The sequence below is a fragment of the Falco rusticolus genome, chromosome Z (genome assembly GCF_015220075.1).
Source record: "Falco rusticolus isolate bFalRus1 chromosome Z, bFalRus1.pri, whole genome shotgun sequence".
In the NCBI taxonomy this organism is placed as follows: Eukaryota; Metazoa; Chordata; class Aves; order Falconiformes; family Falconidae; genus Falco; species Falco rusticolus.
Window position 1 is genome coordinate 17,621,158 of NC_051210.1, and position 10,519 is coordinate 17,631,676.

General features: G+C 43.4%; 1 protein-coding gene across 1 annotated transcript; it reads right to left on the reverse strand.

Annotated features, from left to right (window-relative positions):
- Positions 1 to 320: 320 nt before the first annotated feature.
- Positions 321 to 9,236, reverse strand: MARVELD2 (MARVEL domain containing 2). The gene is made up of 6 exons (XM_037373277.1): positions 7,835 to 9,236; positions 6,295 to 6,327; positions 5,021 to 5,157; positions 3,972 to 4,143; positions 3,482 to 3,532; positions 321 to 2,517 (listed from the first exon to the last, which is right to left on the reverse strand). The coding sequence occupies exons 1-6, from the start codon at positions 8,975 to 8,977 to the stop codon at positions 2,401 to 2,403; spliced, it is 1,653 nt and encodes a 550-aa protein (XP_037229174.1). The 5' UTR covers positions 8,978 to 9,236; the 3' UTR covers positions 321 to 2,400.
- Between the last annotated feature and the right edge of the window lie 1,283 nt (positions 9,237 to 10,519).

Here is a 10,519-nt window from a genome sequence, read left to right on the forward strand (position 1 = left end):
ATGTACAGACTGCTACTTGGTTTATCTTTAGAAGGGACGTTTTGTCTTAAGATTCCTGTTGTACATGATACATGGCAAAGATGAAGACTTTAAACATGGTCTGAAACTCAGACCACTGTCAAAGGGAGCCTGGAGCTGGGTCTCAGTGTCCTATGGAAGGAATACCTACTAGGGGTGTGATGTTCCAATGAAAACATCAGTCAGCTTCTTTTAAGCACTTCATAAACATCAGTTTATCCTTAAACTTGGATTCATCTTCTTCTCCTGGTACTGATGCAATGCCCAGAACTCCCACCGAGAAAAAAAATGAGAAACCTGGGTGTAGCAAGAGGTCATTTAGATTGCAGGGATTTGAACAAGGACCTCTCTTACAAAGCAAAGTTTAACAAGTATACAGCACAATAGATACAAAACACTTGGCCCAGATCTTTTATAAGGTAGACAGGTTTACCACTTCTTTGCAAATAATAGAAACATGAACCAGAGACAGAGAGGCACCTGGAACAGAAAGGGAGAAGAAGGGGTAGCAGCGACTGTCCTCTGGTTCAGACTAATGAAAATACTGAGATGTCTTCCAGGTAGATGAGACTGAAGGCTTTCAAATGAAGAGGTGCTAAGTTTTCAAACTCTCTGTGTTCCCATGGTGCCTTGTGTTTACTTCATCCACTAAAGCTCTTGGAACTAAGTTGGTGATAAAACTGGAATGTCGACTTTATAAATATGAAAGCAGGTTCGGTAGCCATCAGGACTGTAGTGTGAATGACAAGAGCTCAAAAATCAGAAGGGATATAACTGCCAGAGGGAGGTATATTAATGCATTTCCAGTATGGAAGAACGGCGGTGGTATTACCATCACTGTTCTAAACTGGAAACAGCTTTCCTGATGTCTTTCCTTTAAGTTAAGGCAAAAGTTGAAAACTTTCTTTTAAGGAAAAAATAATTGCTAACAAAAATTTGAAATAACCTTAATCAGAGCACCTTCTTCTAACAAAATGCCTTTATAAGCAACAGAATAATGTGGCTGCACCCATGGTGGTTTTTTTCCAAATTAAAATGTATTTCAGAACAGACAAATTGCAGTTGTAGAAAACTGTACAAAGAAACTATCAATGCTTATAACAATTTTAGTAAGTAAAAATAGTAAACAAAGATGTTGAAAAGGATACAAAGAGAAAGTTTACTGGCATATTGGAACATTTGAATATGCAAATCTATCCCCAAGATAAAATATAAAAATGTATATTGCATTTATGCAAATATGCTCTGGAAAGCATGTCTATTAAAACACTTTACCTGGCCTTATAAAGGATACTAATAATTTATACGTTGAATGAGAATAAATTTTGCTCTACTTACTCTCCAAATCCCAACACAAACAACTGCTGCCTAGACAAAAAGTCCTGTTACTTGCTGATGAAGAATAAAGTGTTTTGCCTTTAAACCCATGGATTCCTACTGAGATGACCCAGAAAAGGTATGCAGAGCATACTGGCCTACGGCAACAGTAACTTGAGTCTCATCCTATATCTCTATTGTTTTAAGGCAGGGGTCCTCAAACTACGGCCCGCGGGCCAGATACGCCCCCCCCCAGGTTCCTCAATCCGGCCCCTGGTATTTACAGAACCCCCCGCCGGGGGTTGGGGGGGGAAAACCAAGCAGCCGCAGATGGCTGCCTGCCACTGCATCCGCGCCGGCCCCCTGGTTAAACAGTTTGAGGACCTCTGCTTTAAGGCCATGTATAAATTCATTGCATCACCTCTAAAGAAAAAAAACCCCAAACCCAAACACCACTACCACGACCCCTGGCCCCACTACAGTTGTGTAAATAGGAAGTTATTTTGCATCTTGTTAGGCGAAATTCCAGATAATTTCTGACATACAGCAAAGCATTTAGAAATCCAGTATAAAAAGTCTTCTTAAACTAATTTTCAACTGCCAGAATTATTCAATATGATTGAGCACTCCACCAAACCCCAGCCAGACAAAACAGCTCAACTCTTTCTGATATCATGAAGATGCCACCTATAAATAAAATCTGAAATTGTTAATGGCATTTCTGTGCAAACTTTTGACATGGTATTTAGAACTACTTTCTCTAATGGGCTTTGCAAGTTTGCAAATACAGTATTTTCAAATAAAGTATTTGTATTTAAAAAGCCAGGCTGTGTACTGTTTAATAAAAACAGAATGTTAGCACAGGTTTTCTAAACTTACCTGATAACTTCATAACAATGATTTAAAATTGGATATGCATACAAAACTACCAGTAGTGTACAACATCTGAATAAGTGACAAAGTGATAAAGCAATCCCCATAGGTGTACTGTTCTGACAGTAAATAAATAGTTTAAAATGCACATATCGATTTAAAAAATAGAAAATAGTATACACAAAGGCATAGCTAAGTTTCTACATTCCAATTCATAACTTTATCATAGTGCTGAATCTGTTGTTTTATGTGAGAAAGCTTATTCTTTAGATATTCACAACGCTCCTTTTTCTCCAGAAATGCAGGATCCTGCCAAAAACATAAACCCCTTTACATTAATGTATTACACTTTCAGACTCTTCCAAGAATAGCCTATTATCATCAATTATGTTCTTGATTAAGGACAGTATATAAATAAGTCTCCAAAATCACTCTTCTTCCCTGGCTACAATTTCTTATTTCCCGTTTCCCATTCCTTCATGAAAGGCTGGAAAAAAGAGATTCTGCTTTTATATGCTGCAGTTACTTAGTAAACAGAGCTGGTTTTAAACAGAAATCTGCAAATAAGTCATACTATTACATAATTTAGATTTTATAATTTATATTTATGTAATATACATACATTATATTCTGCGTTGTAGTATGTCTAATAAATCCCTCCCCCTAAAAAAGTGGTAACATGGGCACAAAATTTGAATTCCATGATAAAAAAAGTATTTATAATGTATTATGTTTTTAATGGAACACAGGTACACATTCCATGTCTGCATTTAAAAATGACAATGTAAAACCTCTTGGATTACACTGAAAATTACTTTTTTCAGAGTCTAAGTTCCATGCCACAAAAAAACCCAACAAACTTCTTTTCAAGGATAAGACTTGTTTTCTGTTGTTAGCTTACTTATCTGTTGGTCATGTAAGTCACTGAATATAAACAAACTGGAGCCCCAAAAAAGCCCCAGTTGTCTGAATGCTGAATGCCAAGAGATTAGACATACTCTCAGAAGATGAAAATGCCTAGCTGTGGGGTTTTCTTCCCCCCACCCCCACATCTTGCTAATGGAATCACTATTCTTAAAACAGGTTGTTGGCATGAGCACAGCGGATTCTGTCCTAACTTTGCCAAAGTTGTCAAAGACAAAATATACAAAGCCCTGTAGTAGCTACAGATACCCTGACCTAGCAAATTCTCCCTCGTGTCAGACATGTTTGCTATTTACACTCTCTTTATTCATTATGTATTTACTAGCAACATAAAGATGAAAACACTCACATTTTTCTTCTTCTTGTATTCTTGCAGAACTTTTGATAGTCTTTCCTGCTCCTAATGAGAGACAGACCGTATTTTAAACACTTCCAGTGTGCTCCATATTTTCACTTAAATTCTACAAAATACTTGGCAGAAGTTAAAATCTCATTTGATCAATCCATTCCAGTTGTGACATTTTAGATGTAAACCTTGTACTTGAGAAACAGTGAAAGTATATGAACTGTAACTCACTCAAACTTGAAAGCTACTAGCATGTACCCCGCCGCCCCCCCCCCCCCCAAAAAAAAAACCAACAGAAAAAAACATGCATACAACTTAACTGCAATTTAGTATCCTTGGACTGATGACCAAACAAGAAATAACATATTCAGGGAAACTTTCTCCTCCACCAATTCACCCCCAGCATTACAAGGCATTGTGCCCTACCTAAAGGCAGCCAGAAATTGCCTAATACCACACCTGTTTTCCATGAGCCCATTTCACAGGTACTTACATATATGCATTCAGGATGGTGAGGAAGCTGTCTCAGCAATGCATCCAGCTCGTCAAACTTTTTTAATACAGCATGAACTTCCACAGACAGTTCTTTATACTCAGCAAACTGATCATTGAATACTGCTTTGTATCGGTCTCGCATTTCATTTGTTTGAATTGCTGGGTATTTCCTAAAAACCCCAAAGAGAAACAGCCAAAAAAACCCCGGTTTTCAAGGACTAGTTTTAAAGATAAGACTTCAACAAACACCTGGACACTTCATCTTGATAGTGTATTTCTGTATTATTTGCTAATCTCATAACCTGCTGAAATCTGCATGTCTGTAAAGCATTGTGTGATTCTGTAATTTCAGTGACAGAATTGCTGCAGCTGGAAGGTCCAATGACCCTATTCAAGCAGGGCCATCTACAGCTGGTTGCCCAGGACTGTCCAGACAGCTTTTGAGTATCTCCAAAAATGGAGACTCCATAATCTCTCTGGGCTACCTGTGCTAACCCTCACAGTGAAAAAAGGTTTTCCTAATATTCAGGTGAAACCTGTGTTTCAGCTTGTGCCCTAGTCTATGGCGAATAGTGTAAAAATTAATATATGATCTCATACTTCACCATAGAAGGCCTACCCTTTAAAAGGGACCATGTTACAGATTTAGCAATTAGAAAGTACAAGAGTAGTCAAATTTCAGGGGCTAAAAAGACAAGTAATTTCCCATCTATTTTATTTTTTCCTAAATTGTCTATGTGCTGGTCTTCTGCTCCCTTGGCAGTTACTGTACCTGCTAGATTCTAACATTCTGCTTTAACATTTGAGGTTTGGATGTTGTGGGTTTTTTTTTTTAAATTTAAGATTCTTTATTTATAGTATCGGTTCTATGCCACTGATACCAGCCCTCATCCTCTCTATTTTTAACATTAGCTTAATAAAGAATTGTAAGTTCCCACAGCACATGTGTGACAGAGAAACCACGAGTGTATACATGAGAAATGATGAGTGAAAAACATAACTCAAGCATTCTCCGTTAAATTTGTTCATCAAAGTTAAGTCACTTACGCTAAGTAATCTGGCATCACTATAGGTTTAGGAATGTGACCTGCAGGTATATGACCATTACGCAGTTCTGGTTTTCTTTCCACAGATTTAAGCTGCCTGTCAGTGACTTCTTCTCTCGGTCTGTCATCACTTTCATACTGTTTTAAAAGGAAAAAACCAGTACTTAATGTACTCAGTTTTACATCACCTGCAATATACATAAAGCACAAAATACCCAACTCATTTGAAGAAAGAGATACAAGTACTGACAAGCAGCGTAGAAGCAAATCATAGATATTTCTTACAACACTTACTATAATTAGAAAGTAAGTAAACATCTACAGTAATGTTTCCCACACAGCATCCATCTTCAATCCGTCCTAACAGCAGTACCAGTGATCGGTAAGTATTTCTTGGGGCTTGGAAAGATTTTTATTATATATTTAAAAAAAGAATAAAATATTAAGGAAGTTTCCTTGGATATCATTCTAGTTTGTGAATGAACCAGAATCACTCAGTTGTCTGGAGTTCCCTTTTCCCCCTTCTTTCCTCTTGCACAATTTATCCCTTGATCCAGAAATAAAAACATGCGGAGTCTTGTTGGAACACATAAAAAAGGATCCTGATCCAGTAATGAAGCAACAGAGAAAACAGTGGTAGGAAATTCACGGTATCAGGAGACATTTAAGGATGAAATAAATACACCATAAATTCTCTGGGAATTATCAACATCTGCTGTTAAGATCCTAAGCAATCTTTACAATGTAAGCAACTGCATCTTTGTGAGGCAGAAGCACTAACATTGCTGATACTTCAAAACTGGCAACAATGTCTTTGAAGCACACTCAGACACAGGAAGGAGCAACTCACAGAGCACCCACCATTGTGCTTCCACTCGCTCTCCTCCAAGTTAAGCAGCCAGCTAGGAGGAAAGAGTCTCGAAAATCTCTAACACCTCAGATGACCTGCTGCTCTAGCCATGTCTGCCAAACTCTTGTGATAAATGCTACAGAACTTGTCACCTCATAAAAGAGGGTAAAAGCACATACAGAGGCTGTCATCAGATTTGGTATTTAAAGTAAATTTTACAACCTAGCCTACCTAGTAGTAGCGTCTTTACAAACTTCCGAATCTTCTAAGTAGAAGACTGTTGCCTGTGCTATGTTAAAGAATTAAACCTAATCTCTTCCAAGCCAAATAAGTAAATAAATAAATAGGTCAATCAAAACAGTCCCAAGAAAAAGACAACCATTTGGAAATACCAGTAAGCAGAAAAATAAATTCCTATTGCCTACCTTCTTTTCCGGAAAAGAGGACTGTGTTTTCATCTGTCAAAAAATGGAAAGAACTGTAAGTTTTATTTTCAGCAAAAATAGTATGCAAAAGCACTGACTCTTTAAAACCTAAACTTTCTCAAAAGCACGCTGTACAGAGAATTACATTTATATTCAGGTATGAAGAAAATTAGTATAAGGAATATTTTCAGATCAATTGATTTTTTAAAGACTGTTTAAGAACTGTGGAACTAAAATAACCACCCAAACCCCAGAAAAACAGGATCTCCCAGATCATAGCTGTAAGGAACTGCTTGCAGGAAATAATCCATCCACTTCTCAGTCTCCTTTATTATTTCACAATCCTGCCCACACTGACACCCTGCAGCCTAATTCATTGTTTATAAAATACAACAGTACACTAACCCGCAGCTCCACCAGCAGCTGTTTTGCACAGTACTCTCCACAGCCTAATCCATATATTATAAAAGTATTCCCTTTAGAAATATTAAGTAATTGGAATAAAAAAACATGGATAGCAACAGGGAAGAGTGATTGAACACCTTCTATATAATTTCAGCACTCACCTCACTCTTGAAGGACATACTGAAAAGTTGGTTAAAAAACTTTTCTCAATGAGCTGCAATGTACTTTTCAAAAGGGATCTCAGTTTTATGCAAGATGGTGGAACAGAAACCAGTGTTAAATGAAAATACTGCAAATGAGACTGCAGTCAAAGAGCAGAGGAAATACAACTTTAAGCGCACTCTCTCCTACTAAAATCACTTAAATGCTGACCCTTCCTTAAGTTAGGCATATGTAGACTTCACGTACATTAATTTTTATGCTATATTATGTTTCATTCATTTGTTAAAAGGTTTTTCTGGTGTTCTCACGTGAAGGAGGTTTTACACAAATTCCTTTGAACTCTCTAGTTGAGAGTGGCAATTCTCTACCATTACAGTTTATCATTAACTAGGTGGGTACTGCATGCTTCTATTAAGGGCAAGCCCAGCAGAAATGCAAAATACTTGATGTGCAAAAGATGAAACTGACTGAAATCTAAGACACCAAGATCTTGCCAATTCTGTTACAACTATTAATTTCTGCTAACTACTGTAAGGAAAGCTGAAAAGACATAAAGAAGCAGCTTGAAGTTTTGCTTGCAAAGTAACAGTAAGTATTTCATGTTTATATTCACACTAGCACTTAATGTGCTGAAAGCACGGTTTTCAAATAAATGCTTGGTGGTTTTAAGCCTAACCCTACTGAACAGCTGAACAAGTGCATTGTTCATTTCTTCCTTTGTTTGGAAAACACACACCAGGAAATAGTTCCATCAGCTGACGCAGGAAGAAAGCTGAGTACACAAAGAGAACCGAGCTAGCTCCTTACTCAAGTGAATTAAAAAAATAAAAAAAAGTCCAAAATTTTGGATCAGACATCTTAAAAATGCCAGAGACGACAATTGCTAAGACTCTGTCTGTGGCATGGAAAGATCTTACAGCTGCTCCCCATCACACCATACCCAGCAGATACAAAACGGTAACTAATTACTTACCTCCTGTTCCATTAATTCCCTGTGCCTCCTAGCTCCTTCATGCCTCCATAACTTTAGAGAAATCACCGCACTAATTAGATAGATTATCACTGTGGCAAACAAGAAGATGATTGCTGCTGTCTGACCTCCCTCTACACGGCAAAAAGATGCATTTATTGGTGTCTTAAACAACTGGTAATAGCACAGCCCGCCTCGGTTGGTGTCGTTTACATACACTATGGCAGCTGACATGTACAGAAAAAACAAGGCCACATTAATTCCAAACTCGGTCAGAGGCCACCAGTTGGAATCAAGGAGGATAGTCCGGTAGTACATCGACATGCCCAGCACCAGCAGCACTATCGTGACTACCCACGCCATTCCCGCCACTACCAGGATGAAAGGCGTTTTGGGTCCACTGTAGGAGTAGCCTCCGTAGATGCTGCTAGCCCCGTAGCCGTAGGGCTGCGAGTACCCGAACATGTTGTACCACTCGTTATCCTTGTGTACGTAGGCCGTGACACAGGCGAAGACGGCGGCGCCCAGCAGCAGCTCTGCCACGCCGAGGATCCTGAGCAGTCCGGCCCAGGACTTCATGTAGGCGTACCGCTGGTTGTAGGCCTCCACCCGCTCGCTGTACGTCTGGCCGGTGCCAGCGCGGCGCTCCAGTGACCCGAAGGGGTCCGCGGGCAGCATGGCTTCGGCCTCCTGCCGCAAGCTGTAGCTCCCGCCCGATCCTCCGAAAGGGTCCCTGAAGGAGCCGGGCACCGACCTGCGCTCCGGCGGCGGTGGGTGCGGGGAGGCCGGCGGCGAGCACTCGGCCCCGTCCGAGACGTATCTGATGTCGGAGGCCGTGCTGTCCCAGCTGGAGCCGTTGCGGCGTCTCCCTCTGAAGAACTTCTTCCACGAGTCCGGGATGAACCGCCGGACCGGCTTGAGCTCGGCCGGCCCGCTCGGGTCGCGCCGGCCCTCCCCGGGGCTGGCGGCGGGGCCGAACGGGGGCTGCAGGGGGAGCGGCGGCGGCGGCAGGGGGGCGGCGGACCCCGGCTCCGCGTCCCGGGCGAGCGGGGAGCCGGCCCCGGCCCCGCGGGGCGGCGGGGACCTGCCGGGCCGCCCGCCCTCTGAGCCGGCGCTCCTCGACATGCCTGGCGCCGGGCCCGGCATCAGGCGCTGCCCACCCCGCTCGGCCGCCGCTCCTTCACCTGGCGGGAAGAGGCCGGCGCCGGGCGGAGGAACAGGGCGCTGCCGCCGCAGAGCGCACGGGGAGGCCCGGCCCGAGAGCAGCCCGCGCTCCGCTGCGCGCCCGGCCCCGCTCGCCGCTCGGCCGCCCTCGGCACGGGCACCTGCGCCGCCCCGCCCGGGCGGCCTCACCCGCGGCTGCCGAGCGGCCTTCGCCCGGGGCGGCGGGAGCTTCCGGCCGGCGAGCCCCGGCGGGGCGGGCGGGCCTGCCCGAGCCGGGCGCGGCGAGCCGGCGGGCGGGGCCGGCCGCTCCCCCGTCCGCTGCTGCGGGTCGGCGGCGGAGCGGCGCCGGGGAGCGCAGTGCCTCGTGGCAGCGGGCGGCGTGGAGCCGTCCCGGGCACGGCGAGACCCCGCGGGGAGGAGCGGGCGGCTCAGACGAGCCCACCCGCCGCCCCCGTGCCGCCGGGGCGAGCCTACGGCCCCCAGCGCAGGCGGTGCGAGGGGAGAGCGGCACCGGCGGGGCGGGGGGCGTCTGCCCGACACGGGAGGGGGGCGGTGGCAAAAAAAGGAGCCCGCACAAATCTGTTGTGCAGCCTGTGTCCCCTTAGCACATTTTGTTAATATCTTTTAGATTGTAAAAATATATTTTATTTTTTATATATTTTAGGTTCACATCAACTGCCCGCGGCAGAGTACGTGCAGCATTCCTGCGGGAGGAGTTTTACTCGCATCGTTTGTGTGGGATGTCAGTTTCTTTACGTGGACACTTCAGTCAGTGCTCCCAGAAGGTTCACACTTCCAAACAGCCATTTTTTGGGAAAGTATGGTTTCTCATAAAACCTTCTAACACTGACAGGTTAGCAAACGTGGGCTCTGGAAACGTGCTGTACAAATGCAAAGGAAATAAAAATGTGTTCAGAAGAAAGAGTGGCATTACCTATTACCTATCTACAGTCTCTTTCTGATCTGTTAGTCTTAATTTCTTTTTGCCTCCTTTCCTAAACATGGCTAGCTCTTACGGCTCAGAACAGGCAGGGAATGGCTTGTGGCCTAGTATTCAGCTCAGGTCTGATCCTGCAAAGTTAAGGGGAAGCTGAGGAAACTTGATGCTGACTTGGCCTGCTAGCCCACCGCCGTAGCTAAAGGACTATTCTCGTGCAGACTGTGCTTTCTTTAGCAATTGTTGCATGTTCAGCTATTGTGGTGGGTTACCAGTTGATGGTTTGTTACATTCAGCCACCATCCTATTTTTCTATTTCTAATTCATCTTCCTCCATGATTGCTTGAGCTGCAGCTGGCAGAGGCTGACTGCAAGGCAGTTAATTTCCACGGCAGCAGCTGGAAGTGAGAGGGAATGCATCCCATTCATTTACATTGGTTTTGCTTTTCTCCATCTGCACAGCTGTCTCCACAGCACTCACATCAGCAGGATCCACCTGCTGGAGTCAGTCTGGTACTCCAGGATCTTTATCAGCATGAGTTTCAAACTTTAACCTGTAAAATTATTACAGCAATGGTAAGTTACTG